General features: G+C 49.8%; 2 protein-coding genes across 11 annotated transcripts in view; both read left to right on the forward strand.

Moving 5' to 3' along the window:
* HNF4A (hepatocyte nuclear factor 4 alpha) overlaps positions 1 to 4,051 on the forward strand; it is a 63,861-nt gene extending 59,810 nt beyond the window's left edge. For all 7 annotated transcript variants that reach the window (XM_070247730.1, XM_070247731.1, XM_070247732.1 and 4 more), the window contains exon 10: positions 827 to 4,051. In XM_070247730.1, coding sequence (XP_070103831.1) covers positions 827 to 969 — 143 coding nt within the window. In that variant the 3' untranslated portion in view covers positions 970 to 4,051. The remainder of the gene's footprint in view (positions 1 to 826) is intronic.
* A 9,831-nt stretch (positions 4,052 to 13,882) lies between these two features.
* The window catches only part of TTPAL (alpha tocopherol transfer protein like), a 36,665-nt gene continuing 29,334 nt past the window's right edge, over positions 13,883 to 21,213 (forward strand). For all 4 annotated transcript variants that reach the window (XR_011430680.1, XR_011430684.1, XM_014735170.3 and 1 more), the window contains exon 1: positions 13,883 to 14,141. The gene's annotated coding sequence lies outside the window, so the exon portion shown is untranslated. The remainder of the gene's footprint in view (positions 14,142 to 21,213) is intronic.

A 21,213-nucleotide genomic window follows, 5' to 3' on the forward strand; every position in this document is an offset into this window, starting at 1 on the left:
ATGTCCATTGGGGTGAGAATTCCATTAGGTGATGTTGTCCATTGGGTAAAATTGGTTGTTGCAGTAAGCTGCCCACTGGGTAAGACTATCCATTAGACGATTGGGTGAGACTATTCATTGGGTGGGGATGTCCATGGGCTAGACTGTCCTCTGAGGTGAAATCTCACAAGAATGTTTGTCATTGGGCGAAGTTCTTCAAAGGGTAAGATTATGATTGGGATGAGACGGTCCACCGAAATAAGATTGCATTTCATTCAGATTATTCTTTGGGAAAGGTGGCCGTTGAATAAAGTTGGCTAAGTGGGTCATGGTCAAAATTACCTTCCAAACCTGTGATGGAAATGGGACCAATGAGTTTCCATTACTTGTCTTCTTAAATATGGAAGAAATGGTATTTTTTGAGCCAGTTAGCTAGACTCTTGGGTCTCATCAACTGCTGCTCTTTCTCTCCAAGAAAGGGTATTCCTGACACATGTCCCGTTATCACTGGGGAGAGTCAGACTTGGACTCTGGTTTGGGAGAAGCCGCCCAATCTCCACGTCAAATTGTGGAGGAGGGGTAGTTGATAGGACCTGAGCACAAGGCTCTAACCACAGAACCTGGCCCAGCCGCAGCTTTCCAGACCTCACGGAACTTAGACTTTAGGATTGAGGACTCAGAAGGTTTGAGCTGTAAGAGACCTTAGACATCATCTAGTTTAATTCTCTCATTTTATAGAAGAGGAAACTAAGTCTCAGAGAGGGGAAGAACTTCCCCAGGGCTCTTTGTTTACTCCCCAAAGGGCTGGAATTCTGAGCAACTCCTGTGTGTCTCTCTGTCCCTCCAGCCACCCCCGAGACTCCACAGCCCTCACCGCCAGGTGGCTCAGGGTCTGAGCCCTACAAGCTCCTGCCAGGAGCCATCACCACAATTGTGAAGCCCCCCTCCGCCATTCCCCAGCCGACCATCACCAAGCAGGAAGTCATCTAGCAAGCTGCTGGGGGTCGGGGATTCTGCTGGCCCCCCAGCCCCCTCAGAGAGCCCCGGTGGTCACTTGTCCCAATGAAGGAAGCTGTGACAACAGGGCAGTCCCAGAGCAGGAACGGAAATAGCAAAGAACCCAAGAACTTGGGCTGCGGGTCGCATCCCATTGCCGCCCTGCATCCCCTGCTCTGGATGACGGGGCTTTGACTTGGAGAGACCCCCGGTGGAAAAATCCTCTGCTGCCTTGGACAACCTTTCTCTTGCCGAAGCCACTGCCTTCCCCTTCCTCCATATCTACCCCCAACTTCTTCACCCCCAAAGGACAGCTGCCTGGAGACGACGTGGGACCTTGCTTAAACATAGCTCCCTTCCCCTCAGATCAGTACTTCTTCTCTCCTAGTGCTGTCACAGTGTCCAGATGCAGAGCCCTTTAAGGCTGGGTCAGATCTTGGCACCTCACCCCTCCCTGTTCTGCTGCCCCGACCTCCGGTGCTCCTCTCCTCCCACCCCTGTCACCTTGCTCAGCCGTCCTAGTTTCTCCACAGCCGCCTCCCAGAGGCTGAGGAAGACTTGGAAACGATTCCCCCAGTCATCCTAGGGACATTTTTGAAGTACTGACTGTTGAGAAGGAAGACACACAGCTCTTCCCTTCTTCGGGGACTGGGGTGGAACCCTTCAGGGACCCTTGGTGGGACCTTAGGTTGGAGTTCACGCAGCTGCAGGGCTTCAACAATGCAAGAACAATCCAAGGTGGACAGCAGGGGCTTGGAGGGAGCTGCCATGGTCAGAGAAAGCATCCGGAAAGGGGCAGACTATGCGCCAGGCCTTTAGGGATGGGTTGGATTCCAACTGGTGGAGCAGGTGAGACAGGACATGCCAAGGAGGGCAAACAGCCTGGGCAAGGTGTAGAGGTCAGAATAAGGGTGTAGGAGCGAGGTGATGAAAGACAGGGTTTTCTGGAGCAGAGTGGGCACGCTGGGCAGCATGGGAGCCTTGAATGCCAAGCTGAGGCATTGAGATTTGGGCTCCAAGGCTGTGAGAAGCGGAGGAGGGATTTGCAGTGAGCCAAGCCTCAGAAGCTGAAGCCAGCATTGCGACAGAGGTTGGAAGGTTGGGGGAGAGCAGGGAGATCAGATGGGGGCCAGTGATGCAATCCAGGTGAGAGTGATGAGGCTTAGACATGGAGAAGATGGGTGGAAGAATCCTCAGGTCGGAGTGACATCAAGGAAGAATTATCCCCCGGGGCCTGTCTCAAGCTCTTCCTTATTCCCGGCACTGTCTTAAGGCACTTGACATGCGTCATCTCCTTTCATCCTCCCTATTACCCTGGGGTTGTTACAGAAGATGAAATTGAGACCTAAGAGGTTAAGTGATTTTTCTGGAGGTCACACAGGTAGTAAGTGACCAAGTCAGGACTTGATCCCAGGTCTGCCTGGATCAGAACAAGAGCTCTTAACCACGGTGGCTGAACATCTTCTCTGAAAGGACCCCTCTGTCCTCACTGCGATCAAGCTGAGGGACTTCTCGCCCCCTTCACCAACCTCAGAAGCCAAAGCCTCATTCTTCTCAGGAGCCCTGCCCACACCTAGGACAAAGATTGGCCTGGGGATGCGCTGAAGTCCAGTTAGGGTCCAGAATCCTGTGTGCTGATAAACAAGGAGAATTCCTAGTCCTTGGACCCCCTTTCTCTCTTTACTCCCCAAGTCTGTGGGAAGGGGCATCAGGGGTCTGGTTCATGGGAGACACACCAGTGTGGCCTGGCATTCTGGGGTGGGACAGTTTGGGGGGGAGGGCAGGAGAGAGGTAAGAAGGCCTAAGTTTGAGACCTGCTCTGGGGAGAACACTCAAAGTACATTCTGGAACCATTAAACCCCAGGATGGAACAGCCAGCATCTCATCCAAGCAGAATCTTGGTGGCTTTGGGGAAATTCTGGAAAATGCCACTTGCCAGTGTGAATTAAAGGGATGTGTCCTGAGACTAGAGCTGTGCTACATAGGAGGGTGAACAGTTAGACCGGTTACCCCTCCTATGCAGGGCTGACCCTGCTGAGTGGATGGGGGCAGCACCCCAGTGCCCCCAGATTCCATCATTGGTGAGTGTTCTTTTTCACCAAAGAGGCATGAAGGGTATTTGGGCAGTATGGCTAAGAGAAATCTCTAAATCTCCAGTGCTGTCAGGATGGGCCTTCCCACCGCACCAAGCCAAGTCCAGTCCCAGGAGAGACTGTCCCCTGTTCAGAGCTCTCAAGCCTTCCTCAGCCACACCTCATTCCAGTTCCCCAGAAATCCCAGCCTGGGGGCTCAAACTGGTCTGGAGCAAGGTAGGCAAGCTGGAATTGGTCCTCATGGTCCTTCCCAATCTTTGCTACTCCGTGCCCCAGTGTCGTTCAGGCCTCTGTCATGGGAGCAGTGTTGAGATAAGAATTTCCCATGGGGTGGAGTAGGGTAACAGTGTCTTTAACAATAGCAATCTTCTGGGTCAGGGGGTCAGTCCTCTGCCCAAATCAACCCTTCATGGAGGACATCCATTCCACTTTAATCATTTTGTTGCAATGCAGGAAACAAAATGAAGAGAAGTTGACTTTTCTGATTCTAAACTGAGAACACCACATTGGAAAATCTTGTTTTGTTTTGTTTTGCTACCTGAGTTGAGATCCTAAAACATAAAATCTGATGGACTTGAAAAGCACAAGCCCTAAAATTCCTCCACTGAGACAACCCCCTCTCTAGGCGGCTCTCAGAAGCTTCCAGAATCTACGTGGCTTTTCTGGGAGTGGACGGAGGAGAAGGAGGGTTGGAAATGGATGCTCCTAGATTTCTTGTGATGACCAACCCAATTACTTCTGCCAAATTGCTCTGTGATTTGCCCTGATTGGGATGAATTGTGAAATTCACGTCAAGCAATTCTGGAAGTGGTCTGCATCCCGTCAGCCTCTACCTGTAGGTGTGAATGTCATTAGGTCCCCTGCTGACCCCTGAGCTCCCGTCACTGCTGCCCAATGGGGCAAAGAAGCAAAAAACATTTCTTACTCTTATGTGTTTTAACAAAAGTTTATAAAGCAAAATAAATGGCGCCTATGTTTTCTAAGTCCTTGGATGAGTGTCTTTTCTTCCTTTCGAGTAATAGAAATAAGAATGAGAATAGTCAGCTGGGCCTTTACAGTGTGCAAAATGCTTTCGTATCCGTTATTGTGTGTTAGTCTTCACATCAAGAGGTAAGCAGCTTAGACATTATTATTACCCCCCCACACACACTTTCTAGATGAAACTGAGGCTCAGAGGAGGTGGTTTTTCCTTGAGAGGCTGAGGTGAGAATCTAACTGTGATCTCCTGATTCTAAATACTCAGTATGGGGCCAGCCCAGTGGCAAAGCAGTTAAGTTCGCACGTTCTGCTTCCGCGGCCTGGGGTTCGCCAGTTCAGATGCCGGGTGTGGACCTCTGCACCGCTTGTCAGGCCATGCTGTGTCAGGCGTCCCACATATAAAGTAGAGGAAGATGGGCATGGATGTTAGCTCAAGGCCAGTCTTCCTCAGCAAAAAGAGGAGGATTTGTGGCAGATGTTAGCTCAGGGCTAATCTTCCTCAAAAAAATAAAATAAATAAATACTCAGTACGTAGTGAGAGTGAAAGTCAATCCTCCCTCTTGAAGGCAGGAGGATAAGAGGCGGTGGTGGGAAGATCTGGAAAACTGGCAAGAGGGTCTAAAGGTCTGTCATCTACCATCAGGGTCCAAGAGCCCTGTTCTAGGTCCCTTCCAGGGACCTGGGTCAACCTGCCAGCAAGGGGGGATAAGTAGGCATAGGGAAATTTCATAAAAGCAAGTGTTGTTTAAAGAAAGAATAAAAGCAAGGGATGCATTTGGGAATTTCCAGCCTGGTCTGCAGCTACCTTGGTCCTTTCCCCTGATAAACTAGGTGGGTGGCCTCGTGCCTTGGCTGCCACAGACCACAGCCTCACGTTCACTCAGGGGTGTGCTGGAGCTGGTCTGTGAGAGCCGATTGTTACCCTCCCTTCCCAACTCTCTGTTGGACAGTGTCACATTGACAGTGGCAGCGGGAGCATTTACACCACAAGAACTGGCAAACGCTGCAAATCAAGGCTTTTTCCCTGGAGAGCCAGTTGTTAAGCATTCACCAGCACACCACAGCACTCAGCGATGGGTGGTTCGGGGCAGACTGACGGCTGGACTGTGGGACGCCTAGGTGTGGTGACAGTCGAGGATGGGGGTGGAGCAGGGTGACCTCTTTAGCTTCCCAAAGGGAAGAGACAACAGTTCTGGTCTGGGAGTCACAGATCTTGGTGATCAATGTAACCTTGGTCAGATCACTCCATCGCTCCGAGCACCGTCTGTAAAACGGGAATGATACCTCCCTGCAGGGGCTTTGTCAGGATTCAACTGAATGAGCTAATAGTAACCGTAAGAGCTGCCGTGTATGCAAGGTGTTCCCAGTGCCCACCTCTGGGGGCTTGGAGTACGAACTCTTCAGCCAGGCCCTTTCTAGGGAGAGGAAACCATTAAGTTCTCCAGCCTAAGAGCACCCATTAGCTGCCTGCCTGGTCCCTGAGGCCACTCCCACCTTCCCCTGTCCCTTTCCTCCACTCACAAGCACCAGGAAATGTTTCCATAACGTTGCAACAGAAGCCTGTCCATGCCGCTGGCAGCACGGACATGGCGGGCGGGGGCCAGAGCAGGCTATTGCAGTCCTAGAGTGTGCTTAATAAATCCATATCAAAACCATAAACCCTGGGCTGCCATAAATTCCTCTGCCCTTGGCTCCTCCACCTCATCAGCCCTTTGCCCCAGTTAATCTCAAATCTCAGCGTGGGCGGCCAGAGCTTCAAGTTTGATTTCCATTTCAGTTGCAAAACAACATCAGTTTGGGTGACAAACAGCAAATCCCATTATCCCCATTTTAGAGGTGATGAAACCGAGGTTCAGAGAGGTGAAGGAACTTGTCCAAGGCACACAGCTCATGAGCAGTTGAACCAGGACTTGAACCCACACTTCTTCTACCAACCCATGTGGCCTCATTGAGCGTTGGGAGTTCAGTCCCCCTACAAAGGTTGCTTCCCCAGCAGTGATACTGGAAGCTTCTTACCGCATTATCCCAAATGGAGCCCCATTGCTCAAAGAACGGGAATGAGAACTGGAAGGGACTCTGGGTGACAGGCTGCTTGAGGATCCAAAGGAAGTTCCATCAGTGTGAAGGACCTGTCATCCCAAATTGGTGGGATTGCCCTACTTCCTCTTTTGTAGGATCCAGATCGCCTTTGATCTACATTTCTCCAATTGATTCGTCATTTGTAAATTCTAAGACGTGATCTAAGAGACCTGAATCAGAGGATCCCAGGCAGCTGTTTGATGATGGTGGAGCTAAAACCCAAATCCTGTTGCCAAGGACAACATTTATGGACCTCTTCCTCTTTACCAAACATGGCTGGACCTAATTTAATCCCCACAACAACCCCCTGAATCACGTATTCTTGTTGTTCTGTTTTACAAATGAGGAAGGGACTTGCCAAAGATCCATAGCTGGTGTGACAGCCAAGATTCAAACGCCTATGTCTGACTCCAGGGGCCACCATGGTGGAATCGAGGAGGACACTGAGGACTCAGCCACTGCGTGGTGGGCACAGAAGTAGTGTGAGCCATGGAAAGTTACTCGTTTGACAAATGTCCATGGGCAAAGCCCCGAGCCAAGCATCCTGGGGGTGGTAAAGACCCAGTCCCACAGTGCCTCCCTCTTGGAGCTTATAATTTTTAATTGTAGAGGGAAAAATAACAAGCAGTTGAACATTAAGAGCCAAAGGAATGAGAGTGACAGCTGGTGAGATGGTAGAGTGAGGGAGGAAGAGAGCCTTCGGTCTGGGAAAGGCAGTGGTGTGCACTCACCTCAGAAGGATTCAGAGAACAGCAAAGAAGAGACAGAAGTGCATTCGAGGCTGAGGAGAGAGAAGGAGCACAAGTTGGCAGGCAGCAGGAGGCACAGCCCGTGGATGGGAGGGAGGACGGACACCAGTTTCCCAGCCTGCAGTCATGCACACGCCACCTTGATCCTCTCCATACCCAAGGACCACTGTATCTTCCCTCACTGAATATTTTTCTTTAAATCAATTTGTAATCATTCTCTTTACACGGACCACTGACATAAATGAGAAACCAGTACCATTTGTTGTAAATATGAGGCAATTGCAAAATTAAAGTGAAAAGAAAGCAATGTTCTTAAGGTGGAGCTGGATAGGATTGTCCAGGAAAAACTCTGCTCTGTCTTTTTGAAATGGGGTATTGACAAGTGTTTAGAGAGATGTTAAAGGCATCTGCTATCTAGTGGAGATTTTCTCCTTCGAGTTTTCAGAAGTAAGTAAGACCTGTAAAGAGACAGACTTTAGGGGTAGTGTCACTTAATGCCATCCTTTTATATCTCTAAAATCATTCAGCCAGCCACTGAAGGTCCTTATCCCACATCTGGAAGCACAGTATGGTGGTTGGTTGGGGCCAAGTGGTGGGGGCCTCAAAACACTGAGCCACTGGAATTTCTTCTGGGGAAACAGGAACCAACAGGAGATTTGAGATCGGGGGAAGGCTATGGCCGGATCTGTATGTTTAAAGGCTCATTCTGGTAGCTTCGTGGAGGACAGATTGAAAGGGGTGTGACTTTAAGTAGGGAGACCCGTGAAGATGCTCAAGTGCTGGACCAGGTGAGAGGTGGTGAGCTCTACACTGAGATGGTGGCAGCAAAGGTGTAGCGGAGGGAACCAATCCGAAAGACTTACATGCATTCGTTCACTCGCTCAGCAACTACTGGGAGGGTGCCCACCGTGTGCTGTGCACCTTTCGAGGCGTGAGGGGACACGTGAGCAAAACAAAGTCCCTGACTTCAGGAAGTTTATCTTCTGGAGAGAGCAGGCGGACAATGTTTGAGTAAAGAAGTAAAGGTAATTTCAAATAGTCAAGTGCTGTCAAGCTGTCAAACAGTCAAGTGTTTTACAAATAATACAAGTTACCGTGAAAGTGTGAGTGAAATAAAAATAAGAAAAGGGGGTAATTTGAGAGGACTGGGGATGGGATAACATCAGATTGGGGGGTCAAGGAGGGCCTCCCTGAGGATGTGGATTTAGGCTGAGATCTGGAGGATGAGGGAGGCCAGCCACACTGAGCTCTGGGGGAAGCACCCAGGTGGAGGGACCGGCGAGTGTAAAAGCCCAGAGCAGGGACAAGCTGAGCATAAGGGAGGACGAGCAAAAAGGTCAGTGTGGCTGGAGCAGAGTGGATGGAGATGACCTCTGAGAGGTGGGCAGGGGCAGGACCAGATGGGGCCCTCTAGGCCGTGAGAAAGGTCTTGCATTTTATTTTAGGTGCAGTGGAAAGCTCTTAGAAGTTTCTGAACAGGGAGGTGATGCGATCTGACTCACGTCCCTAAAAGGTTGCTCTCTGCTGCATAGAGACCAGATGACATGGAAGAAGAGTGGAAACCAAGAAGCCCAGAGGCAGTCTGTGCAGTCCCCAGGGGAGGGATAATGGCAGCTTGGACTAGAGTCGGGTAGGGGGCAGAATTCTCAGGTGGCCCCAAGACTCCTGCCCTCTGGTCTATACACACCTTCTCCCAATTATTCACACACTGTCTGCTGGTGCTGCTGGGAAGGGATTTTGCAGATGTAATGAAGGCCCCAAACCAGCTGACTTTGTGATGGGGAGAGTGTCGTGGTGGGCCTGACATAATCAGTGAGCCCTGAAAGGGGGCTGGGCTCTTTGGCAAATGAAATTCGAAGGATGAGAGGGATTCAGTGTGAGGGAGATTCTCCGTGGCTGGCTTTGAAGATGGAGGGGGTCACATGGCAAGGAATGCAGGTGGTCTCTAGAAGCTGAGGGCAACCCCCAGCTGACAGCCAGCTAGGAAACTGTGACCTCAGTCCTACAATCAAAAGGAACTGAATTCAGGCAACAATGTGAACAAGCTTGGAAGTGGATCCTTCCTCAGACCCTTCAGGTAGGAACACAGCCCGGCCGACACCTTGATTTCAGCTATAAGACTCCAGGCAGAGAACCCCATCACACCATGCCTGGACTTCCACCAGAAACTGCGATAACAATTGGGTGTTGTTTTAAACCACTATGTTTGGGGCAATTTGTTATGCAGCCCTGGAAACGAAGACAGGTTGGGGCGGGGAGAGGCGGTCAGATTGGCATGTTTTGGATGTCGTACCACCAAGAACTTGCTAACGGATTGAATATGGGGAGGAAAGAAGAGAAGCAACCGTGGGGCTGGAGGTGCTGATTATTGACATGTGGAAGCCTGGAGGAGCTGTAGATTCGGGTTAGAAAGCAGAGTTCCCTTGGGAAAGGTTTGTTAGAGATGCCAATTAAACATCCAAGGACTCATTGGATATACAAGCCTAGAGCTCAGGGAAAAGTTGAGCTGGAGAGAAGAAGTCCAAGTCATAGCATAGATGTGAGTTAAAAGCCAAATGAGAACACTGCTCAACAAGAAAAAGGAGCGAGCTACTGATACAAGCCACCTGGGTCTCAAATGCACCATTCTGAGGGCAGGAGGTCAGACCCAAAGGCCACATACGATGTGATTCCATCTATATGATATCCTGGAAAAGGCAAACTCTAGGGGCAGAAACTGTGGCTGCCAGAGGCTGGGGCTGGGAAGGGGGGTTTGAACACAAAGGGGCAGAGGGGAAGGGGCTCGGGGGGTGTGGAAATGTTGTGTGTCTTGACTGCGGTGTGACTACCTGGCTGTATACATTTGCCAAAACTTGCAGAACTATACACTTACTAGGGTGAGTTTTACTGGATGGAAATTATATCTTAATAAAAAAATATGAAAGAAAAAAAAAAAAAAACCAAGTAGTTGCACGAGCTCATTGAAAGAGGGAGGGTGGCCAGCAGAAAGATGCTGGTGGGGACCTCACCGCAGACCTCTCCACCACCCAGGCCGGAAAGAGAAAGAGGAGCTAAGAACAGGTAAGACGGACGTCGACGTGAGGGAGAGGGATTCGAGCAGCGTGGGTTGCAGTCCTACAGTGGGCTAAGTGCGCTGGCACGCTCGCTGTCTTGCGTAGCCGCTCAGTGAAGCTGTGAAGCAGGTCAAGCGAACTGTCCTTGTTTTACAGATGAGAAGAAGCGAGTTGTCCTGGGTCCACACGGACCATGATAGCGGCAAACTGAGAAGATCCGTACTGGTGTGCCCTGCCCCCTAGTCCCTGTTTGTCGAATGAATGAATGAACAAATGAATTTCCCTGTGCTCCAGGTGCTGAGGTTGCACCAGCAGATTCGAGCCGAGGATATGAGAACGTGGTATTTTAGAGAAGTTGGGGCCATAAAACTTGTTCTATTTTCCGACTTGTGCAACGCCCAGCCCCTCCCCCTGCGGCTCTGAAATTGCTCCCCGGCCTTGGGAAGGGCTCCCCAGGCTTATCTCGGGGGAGAGAGAAACTGTAAAAGCCTTTATAGCTTTGAGATCATGTCTGGCAGGGGCAGCGATTGTTGCCATAAACCCGAGCGGGCCCTGCGAGGGCGATGTCCCAGGCCAGGAGAGTCAGGGGACAGGTGAGCAATGCCAAGGGGTGGCCCCTGCTGAGTTGGGCACTTTGGGGCCTCTAGTCAGGGCCCCAGGTCACAGATTTATATCATTCCATCTTCGCGTAAACCGCAGGAGACAGCAGTTATTGCGACATTTTAAAAATTCAGTGACGTACCTTTTTCCACACTGTGGTATGTCTGAATTTAGGATGTGTCTTTAAATCAACGACATCCTACGGCGCTGCTGGTCAGATCAGGTGTCGGTCATGACCTGGTTGGTTCTCGCCATCATTTCCGTGGCCTGACTGGACTTCTGCACCCCTGTCTATTTCATCACAAACGGCTTAAGGATCATTTGAAGGAGGGACATGAATCCTGGTTGTTTCCCAAAAACCCTCTGTTGACACCTCCTGATAAAAGCAAGAAGGCGCCAGAGTCAGACCTGCAGAAGAGGAGGAAGCGGTGGGAGGAAAATCCCAGAGACCGTAGTGGAGCGTTCTCCCAGGAAATGCTGTGTGATCAAAGCGTTTGACGGTATGGAGGACAACAGTGTGTGAACAAACATGGACAAGGAAGGTTCTGAGTGGGACAGTGGTCTTAAGTGAGCTGAGTGCTGACCGTGGAGAAGTTTTAGGAGTTCCTTAACTAGTTTATTTCATTTATAGTTTCCTTTATACTTATGCACAAGAGTGGTGTATGATTTTAAAAAGTGTCAGAGCTCTTTAATAGCTATAAAATAAAAACTCAAAGTGCTAAGAAAGCATTATGTCATGATTGAATTATCAATGTGTTCTCTCTCTTAGTGGTACACAAAATGCTAGTGCCTCTTACAACTGAAGCCTCTTAGTTAGATTCTACCCAATTCATAGATGAGAAAACCGAGGACACAGAGGGCATGGGGCAAATAAGTGGCAGAGTCGGGCTTCTCTCTGACAAAGATCTTATGCTCTTTCTAATACCCAAGGCTGACTTGGACATGGATGCTGACATTCCCGTCTACCTCAAAGGTCTAGCCCCGAGCCAAACAACTCTAGTCTGCCATCCCAGGGAGTTCCGGGAGGCAGCAAGCTGCCCTGTTGTTTGAAATTCAAGCAGGAGAGGGTTGGCAGGACACCTTCTGCCCAATGAACCAATCACCCCTATTTCCCGTCACCCAAGTCAGCAACCCCAGCCTGGCCAAGCTACCCCAAGCTGGGCTGTCACATGTCCTTCGATCTCTCCCTAGGACCGGGGTATATGTGCCCAGCACAACCCCACCTTTAATCATCTTGCCTTGGACCAAGCAGACTGGACTCTCACCTCCCTTTACAGATGAGGAAACTGGCCCAGAGAGGTTGCCTGACTCTCTCAAGGTCACAGATGAGTCGGTGTCAGGGAAGAGTTTGGAATCCAGGGCTCCAAATCCAGTGCTCTCCCCAACTTCACAGATTCCCTAGATCTAGAAGAGGGAAGCTTCTTGCCTAGAGGAAGGGAGAGCAAGGGACTCAAAGTGGGTCAAACGAAAGGGCTTTCTGGCAAGAGGGATCGCCGAGTTCTGAACACGTAGTCGAGAGATGATGCTGAAGATCTTGCCTGGGTCTTCTCAAGACCAACAAGTTCTGGGACAGCTGTGCTTAGAGGGATAGCTGAGGCACTGTCCTGCTCAGAGGACAGGACCAGACTACACCAGCATGTCTCCCATCCCCATCAGATCCTACCTCTCCCTCTTAAAACACTCCAGTGGCTTCCCATCACCCTAGAACAAACTCAAACCCATCACCAGGGCCCCAAGGCGGCCCTGATCACTTCTCCGAGGTCATCTCCTACCATTCTGCCCCTTTGGTCACTCCATCCCAGCCCCCTTGGCCTCCTCCCTGTTCCTCAACACACCAGTGCTGTTCTCATTTCTCAAATTTTACCCTTATGGTCCCTTTTTATGGAACATTCTTTCCCCAACTCTTTTGGTGGCTGCTTCTGTCTAACCATTCAGGTCTCTGCCAAAATGTTGCCTCTCAGAGAGGCCTTCCCTAACCAACTTAGCTAAGTATAGGATGTTTGCAGGCTCTATGGTCTCTGTTGCAACCATTTAAATCTGCTGTTATAGCGTGAAAGCAGCCGCAAACAATATGTGAGTGAATGGGCATGACTGAGTTCCAATAAAACTTTATTTACAAAAGCAGGCAGCAGGCCAGATTTGGCCAATGACCATAGTTTGCTGACCGCTGCTCTAATTTATTGTCTTGTTTGATTGTCTTCATTGCACTTATCACTATCTGAAATTATCTATTTATTTGTATATCAATGAACTGTCTTCCTCTAGCCCTCAGGCTGTTCACTCTAAGAGCCGGGACCTTGTCAGTCTTGTTCAATGCTGCTGCAGTAGCCACCTTCCCAGAGGGCCCCCAACGAGCCCCACTTCCTGGTATTCACATCATTATGTAGCCCTCTCCCAACTGAATAGGGTGTCCTGTATAATCACTAGAATGCTGTGGAAATGAAGAAGTGTGACTTTCAAGGCTAAGTCGTAAAAGGCATTGTGGCTTCCATCTTGCCCAAATCTTGGATCGCTTGCTCTGAGGAAGCCAGCAGCCATGTTGTAAGGATGCTCAAGCAGCCTTGGGGGGTGAGGTCCACATGCAGAGGCGCTGAGGTCTCCTGTCAACTGCCGGCCATGTGAACGAGCCATCTGGGAAGTGCATCTTCCAGCCCCGGTCAAGCCTTCAGGTGATCATGGCCTTGGCTGACGCTGTAACTACAACCTCATGAGAGACCCTAAGCCGACCATCCAGCCAAGCCATTCCTTAAGTCCTACCACACACAAACCATGAGATAATAAACGTTTGCTGTTTTCAATCGAGATCATTTGTTATGCAGCCATAGATAAAATACGGTTGTCCAGCACAGTGTCTGGTACATAGTATGTGCTCAACAAACATTGGTTAATAAATAAGTTAGATGCTCAATAAATATTATAGAAGGACACATGATAAAAATAAATATTTCAGAGACATTAATGTAATATTATATAAATACATGTAAAACCAGAAATTAAGTAAGAGAAAGGGCACAATTGAGACTTTTTCTAATCTACTAACGGTCCTTGGACAAGATGTCTGTACAAGAATTCTTCCAACCTTGAGATCCCAAGCTTCTGGGAGTCTCAGTTTCTGTTTCTAATACTCTGTAAATCTATAATTCTATGATTCTGAGATTTTAGGCTTCTGTTTCACCAAGTCCTTCTGTGAGCAGAAATGGCTTCCCAGAGGAGACAGGAAGAGAGAGAGAATATCCGAACCAGAAAAAGGGGTGCTGGTGTACACCATGTTCCAAGTGGAGAGAACAGCAAGTGCAAAGGTCCAGGGGTTAGAGAGAGGGAGAGAGAGTGCATGGCATATCTGATGAACTAAAAAGAGGTCCGTATGAGTTGGTGTAGAGTTGGGGAGGGGGTGCTGGAGAGAATCAGAATGGCAAGAGACTGGCTAGTGACAGAGGACCTAGTAAACCGTGTCAAGGAGTTTGAACTTTATCCTAAGGGCAAAGGGGAGCCCGTGGAGGGTTTTTAGGGGAAGAGTAACACAGTCTGCTTAGAGTTTGGAAAGACGCCTCTGGCTGCTGCATGCAGGTTTGGAAGGAGGAGAGATCAGAGAGGAGGCTGAAACCAGACCCCAGGTGAGAGAAGAGGCCTGAATGGATGGGAGACGGGCCCAAGAGAGAGGTTTCATCCACGGCCTGGTGAACAGACAGGGGTGTGGATTATACTGGTCACCTGTGGGTCTGCGACTTCTGGGCTTTGTGATTCTGAGATTCTCTGATTCTCTGCTTAACACGCCATAATTCTTTGACACGAACGCCCGTGGTTGTCGGTGTATGTTTATAATCCCCGATCTCATGCTGCCTTGCACCCCTCCTTCCCGAGCCTCAGTTTTCCTTGTTTGCAAAGTGGGAATCACCAACTCCTTTCCCGCCAAGCCGCCGGAGGGGTGAGAGCTGGTGTATGGTCAGCACTGCACACAGCGGGTTGCCCATGGGTGGTGAGCGCGTTTCCCCTAAGTGCTGGACACACGGGCATTGTCAGGAAAGAACTGGCTCTTGAGAGAACAAGAGAGATCAGGATGGAAGAGCCTTGCTTTCGTCTGCTCCTGGCAACCTGGGTTACTCCGGCTTCTGGGCTTCCGGCTGGGCATCTGGTGCCCAGATTTGATTGTTTGCTCCTAGGCACCGTCAGGTTTACCAGTTGGCTGTGGGGCTCCTTATATCTGTGGCCTGCTGGCCTTCACAGCTCCTCCTTCTGCTCTTAAACTCCTCAAATGCTGCGGACGCCAGCTGTGGTAGCCAGGCAGATCTGGTCTCCCCTGGGCCAAGTGCCACCCAGTTAGTGGGACCCAACCTGCTCCCAATCCAGCCCACCCTCGAGGCCATACTATAGCACTCCTTCCTAGGCAACTGTTCTGTGGGCTCAGACACGAGCAGGTTTTTGGAGACAGAAACCTCACTCGTCTCCCCAAAACGGCAACATGCGGTCTCCAGAACCACACCCAAGGCTTATGTGTGCTCCCGTGTTGCAATTTCTTTCTTGCCAGTGGTTCAGCTTTAATTCAGTTTAATCCCCAAAACGTCAGTTGAACAACGCAGCTGTGGGCAAGCTCCACAGAGCTGGAAGGACCCTTGAAGACTCACTCCTTGCTTGGAGGAGGAAATGAGGAGGTGAGAGCGGCGTGCCTACAACTACACCATGTTTAGGGAAGGGCCGGGATTAGAGGCCAAGGCCAGAGCTCTCAGTCCATTTCTTTGCGCAAGTAGGGGTTCCACAAACATCAGTGAAATTAAGTCAAATTAGGAGTTTGAGTGACACACATCACATACATTTACCAGTTAGCATTTGCATTGACTCTTTCTAGAAGGTGATAAGAGACAGGAGAGAAAAGTGGCCTCTGAGGAGGTGACCTGGGCAGCTGGGGTCAGCGGTGGGAGGAAGAGCTACTTTTCATTATGCCCTTTTGTACCTTTTGAATGTTTTATTTTCACCAAGTGGACATGGACCAGAGTCAATCAATCAAACAAACAATCATAATGAAATAAACAGTTAGGCGATCCAGGCTCTTTTGTAACTCCATGCCTCTGTACGTGCTGTTCTCTCTGGCTGAAATACCCTTTCCCGTTTTCTCCACTTGGAAAACTCTCACGCAAGTTACAAGACTGACCTCAAATGTCCAGGGTCCGGGTTCCGTTGCTGCCTCCCTGTGATGGTTATTCCCCGCTCGTGCACCACCTCCACATGCCCTTGCATACCCTGCTCTATGCACCCATGCCTCCTGACTTCCATTGGATTCCATCAAAGGGAGGAGTCAGCGGGAGATTAAAAGGCAGGATGAGGGATAAGTGGGGTGTTTATGCCACCCGCCCTGTCCCTGTTTTGCCTTAATGTTGGCAGGGCCGTGTTTTTGCACGGCCTCACCTCCTGTCCTGGCCTCACTTCCACAGCTTCAGCTGGCTCCAGGAGCAGGAACGCTGCTGTCCCTCTTGCCCCCTCAGGCCTTGGGGTGATAACAGCTCCCCGCTGTGCCTTGTCCCTGGTGCCTCACTCTTCCTTGGCATTTCCCGTCGCCTGCTCACGCCTCTGTAGACATTCCCTCCATTACATTTGCTTCGGTTAAGCCAGTGGTTCTCACCCTGGGATGAGTGTCCCCTCCGGTGACATTTGGCAATGTCTGGAGACATTTTTGTTGTCATGACTGGCGTGGGGGTGCTACTGGCATCTAGCAGGTGGAGGCCAGGGATACCGCTAAACATCCTAGAATGCACAGGACAGCCCCGCCACAGAGAGTAATTCGGCCCCAGATGTCGATGGCGCTGACATGAGAAACCGTGGCTTAACCCTTTGAGATGCCAGCTGCTCCCTGCCTGCACCCTGACAGTTCACGGCTGACAGCTCTGAAAGCCTGCTGCCCTCCCTGCACTGTGGTGTGATCCTCTCGTTTACACGCCTGCTGTTGGCCTCTTCTTAATGGCACAGAGAGGAAAAGACCCAGTCTTTCATTTGGGTCTTGATGATGGCCACCCACCGTGCAATGGGGGAGAGACCCTGATGAACTGGGGCCCCCACCAGAGTTGAGTCCTTGAAGGCAGGATCTGTGTGTCATTCACCACGTAGCCCCAGCAGTAGGAGCTCAGCAGATATTTGCTGATTGAGCCAAAAAAAGTCCTTCGACAATGTCTTAAGACAGACTGCGGAAGACAAGGGACTAGACTCAGCAACGAAATAAGACCCAGGGAGCCTGGGGGATGTTGCCTGGAACAGGAGTTCGAAGGAAACCACAGTCGGGCAAGTATAGAATGAATGAATATGGGGATATGGGTAGGATGGAAGGCAAGAAGGAGGTGTCATCTCTCAAACGGGTATCACAGTAGAGCCACCGCCTAAGATGATTGTGAGAATCATTAACGGAAAGCATTTAGTGTGCTACTTAGGACCTGGTTAGCACCAAAGGAGCAGTATCCATCAGCTATCTGGAGGGAGTGATGGGGGAGAAGCATCAAGGTGGGGGCCGGGGAAGAACTCTGCTGCCAACAGGGGGCTGCTTTGCACTCCTGGGCCTCAGTTGCCCAATCTGTAAAATGGGTAAGATGTAGGCAAGATTGGTGCTTTGCAGAAACTATATCATAGGGGATATTCTAGGGATTCCACAACATGGGATTCAAATATTATTTTTAATAAAATTTAATAAAAGTAAAAGTCCAGTCCGTCAAGTTACGGTGAGAAATAACTGTCAGGCAGGCCGAGGGTGCCCAATTCATCCTATTTTGCCCAGGATTTTTCTAGTTTTAGCAGTGAAAGTCCTGTATCCTGAAAACTCCTTCAGTCTTGGGCAAACTGGGATGGTTGGTCACCCCAGCAGGTCAGATGGTCAGCGTGCCCACAATAATTTTAAAAATCATAAATAGCTAACATACGTTGAATATTGTGCCAGAAGCTTTTCTAACGACTTTATGAGTATTAGCTCATTTAATCTTCATAAGAATCCAGTAAGGTAAATAATATTAGCCTCCCCCTTGTACAGTGGCACAGAGAGTTTCCATAATTACCTGAGGTCACACAGTTGCTGAGTGGCAGAGGCAGAATTTGACTCCAGGCCATCTGGGTCCAAAGCACCCACATTTAACCATGACCTCTACTGCACATTTGAATAGATTTTAAAACATCTTTTGAAGTGGTAGCAGTAATAATAATAGTGAAAATACATTTTAAGACATTTTTTTGAAATAGTAATAATGATAAATTTTTTGAGCACTCAAACATGAATTCCAAAGTTTAACCCAGTGGAGACAACTTATATTCTATCTTGGGCTGCCAGATCTATCCGTTGTTGTGTAGACCTCAGAATAAAATATTTGGGGCCACTTCTGATGAATTAAAGCTGGAGTGGAAGACTCACGTATTTACAGGGCCAGGTGGGCAATATTAGTGAGTGAGGTGGCCTAGTTGTAGTACAACAGGGGGTGGTGGAGACTGTGGCAAAAAGGGAATGGAATATATGTACTGAGGAGGGGCAGCCAGGACTCATCTCCAGGCACTTGGGATTGGGGGCCCTGCCATGACAGATCCTCTAAGAGAAGCCAGACATCCATCTTTAACAGCAACTAATTCAGTGAAAACAAAACAAAAACACCAGGTGCGTAAAATAAAACTTATCTGTGATCCAAACCCAGTCCCTGCCCCCATCCACCCACCCCCACCAGTGAGATGTTAAAAAAAAAGCCATCAGTATCTGAAATTGTGATATATTCACGCAGTGGAACACTGTGCAGCAAGGAGAATGAATGCACTCAAGCTATTACAAATATGAATGACTCTCACAAATGAATACACCCTGTGCGTTCCATTTCTATAATTTTCAACAATAGACAAGACTAGTCTAGGAAGTTAGGAGGCAGGATTGTGGTTACTCTTGAGAGGGGTAGGTAGTGAGTGACTAGGAGAAGGCACAGGGAGGGCTGTGGGGGGCTGGCGGGTTCTCTCTCTTCATCTGGATGACAGTGACACGGTGGTGTTGTTTTTGTGATGATTCCTGAGCTGTCCACTTAGGCTTTGTGCATCTTCAAAATTTATGTTATTCTAAATTATATAAACCTATTGAAACATACACACAGACGGTTCTCATTTGGAAATATTTCTCTGGTTGAAGCAGGATTGCATTTGGATGCAAATGAAACTAGAGGCTGTCGTTGGACGTGGAGCCTGGCTTCCCTGCAGGAAGCCACCGATGGCTCTTTCTTGGATAAATGAAAAGAATGCGATTGTCAGGTGTGCCCCAGGGCGACACTGAGGGGTTTAACAAAGCAGCCCGCTCTTCTCCATGAGCTTTGTACAATATTATCTATGTTGAGAATTGCATCTGTATTGCTCACCTTTTACCCAAGTTCTTAGGTATTTGAAGTTATAAAATAACTTTCTATATATTTTTTATATCAGGCTTTCATGGGAAAAGGGTTTCTGAGCTGAGAAAATACGAGAACCTTCGGGTTGAGGTTCTAACATGCTGCCGATCAGAAGCAGGCTCCGCATGGCGGGATGATTTGGGGGTGATTCGCAGGCGCAGACGGTGGAGGGGAGCGCCCACGCCGGGGGAGGCGGGAGCACGGAGGAGGCTGCTGGGCCGTTTCTCAAGGGGCGTGTCTCCACTTACAAAGGGCCTTTTCATCTTTTAGTCACCTCTTCAGCAAACACGTCCCAAGTGCCCACTCCGCGCCAGGTTACAAGGGCGCAAGGTGAATCCAATAACCACCAAGACGGAACTAACAGCGGGAAGATGTCATGAGAGCGTGTGGACCCGCGCTGGTCTCCACCCGCCTCCCACTCAACCCACATTGACCGCTTCCCCCGGCCCCTCACTCCCGCATTCTGGCCCTGGTTTTCACCATCCCCAACGCAACAGCTGCCATCTCGCTGGTCTCCCTGTCCCACCTGGACCCCTAAATCCATTCTCCACAGTGTTTATATAAAACACAGATCAGAATACGCTCATCTCTACCCCACGCCCAACTCGAAAGCGGTACCCAAGCCACAGAGAGTAACATCCAAACTCCTTCCCACGGCCCACAGGCCCCATATCAGAGGCTCTGATCGCCTCTGCCCTCCTGGTTCTCTCGGGCTCGGGCCTCAGGGCCTTTGCTCTGGCTGTTCCCTCTGCCTGGACTCCTCTTCTCCCACACCTTTAAACCGCTGCTGCTGCTTGTGGTTCAGATTGACTAGAACTGTCACTCATCCACAAGAAACTGACAAACAGCGGCCTCTTTGGAAGGAGAATACAAAGCTGGTGACCGGGGTAGGGGGCGATGGCAGGGAGAAGCACTTTCAACTGGGCGACATTGCTCGAATTTTGCACCATGTGCATATTCAAATAAATGATTAATTCAAACGGAAGTGTCTCCTCGGAGAGGCCTTTCTAGAAAGCAGCCTTCCCCATTTGCTTCCTCTTCCGGGGCTGCAGTTTTCCCCTATGAAGGGCTTGACACAGTCTGTAATTGCCTTGGGGTTTTTTGCTTTGCTTTTCACGTCTTTTTGGTTCATTGTCTATCTCCCCTTCGTGAGCACAGGGACTTGGCTGGTCTCATCCACCACCTAGCACAGTCCTGGCACATAGTAGGGGCTCAATAAACATTTGTTGAACAAGTGAAGAAAAGAAGGGAGGGAGGGAACGAAGGCCTTCTGGGATGATTATGGAGATTAACCAGGCAAAGCCGGAGGCAAAAGGTTGCCCTTGGTTCCAAGTAGAGGGAACAGTCGGTGATTTGAGGACCTCAAGAAGGCCAAGCTGATGGGACTGGAGATGAGCGAGCCAGAGTGTGGGGCAGGCAAGACAATGTCCATTTCACAGATAAGGAATCTGAGGCTCAGAGAGGGCAAGAGACTTGCCCAAGTCGTCTAGCAGGCCCAGGTCTGAGTTGGGGATCCAGGTTCTAACTCAAAGTTAAATAGAACCTCTCAGTTACTGAGCACCTGTGGGTACTAACTTAGGAGGTGGGTCCTAGTATTACTTCCTCATTTGACTGATGAAGAAACTGAGGCACAGAGAGGCCGAGTGACTTGCCCTAGGTCACCCAGCTCCAAAGTAGCCGAGCCTAACACTCCTGATGATTCCCAATTTCCACTCCCAATTCTCCCAAAGCCTCTGGCCTCACACGGAGCACCAGCATGGACCCCCAAGGGGCTGTGCGTTCAAACCCGGAGACTCTCTGGAGCTTTGGACAAAGCCAGGAAATTCTCCAAAACCCTCCATGGGCTGGGTTCCCCCAACTCCAAACCGAAAGAGAGCAAAACTAGCCCTGCTTGCAAGGCTGCTGTGAGAAAAAAGTGATAAAAAATAATTACAGGACTGGTAAGTGATAAAAATAATTGTAGGGCTCCTGGCAAACAGCCTGAGCTGTAGAGATGCTGTCTGATGATAGCAGGAATTTATGGCCCTGCGGGCCCAGCCTTTTCGAGGCTGGGTGATAGGAGCAGGAGTCACGAGTGGGGTCACGGGCAGAAAACTCCCAGCAGCCCCATTCCTGGGGTGAGGCCTGAACCCTTCTCCTACCAGCCCGGGCATTGATTTCCGGGACTCTCCGATGGCCATACCCACCCCCGACTCGCAGCCCACGGGCACCACTAATCATCCATCTGGTAGGGTCTTGTGTCTCTTGCCACTTAGCTTTCTAATAACCTGAAACTATTAGCACTTTACAGTGACTTATTCATCCA

Source organism: Equus caballus, chromosome 22 (assembly GCF_041296265.1).
Source record: "Equus caballus isolate H_3958 breed thoroughbred chromosome 22, TB-T2T, whole genome shotgun sequence".
Taxonomy (NCBI): domain Eukaryota; kingdom Metazoa; phylum Chordata; class Mammalia; order Perissodactyla; family Equidae; genus Equus; species Equus caballus.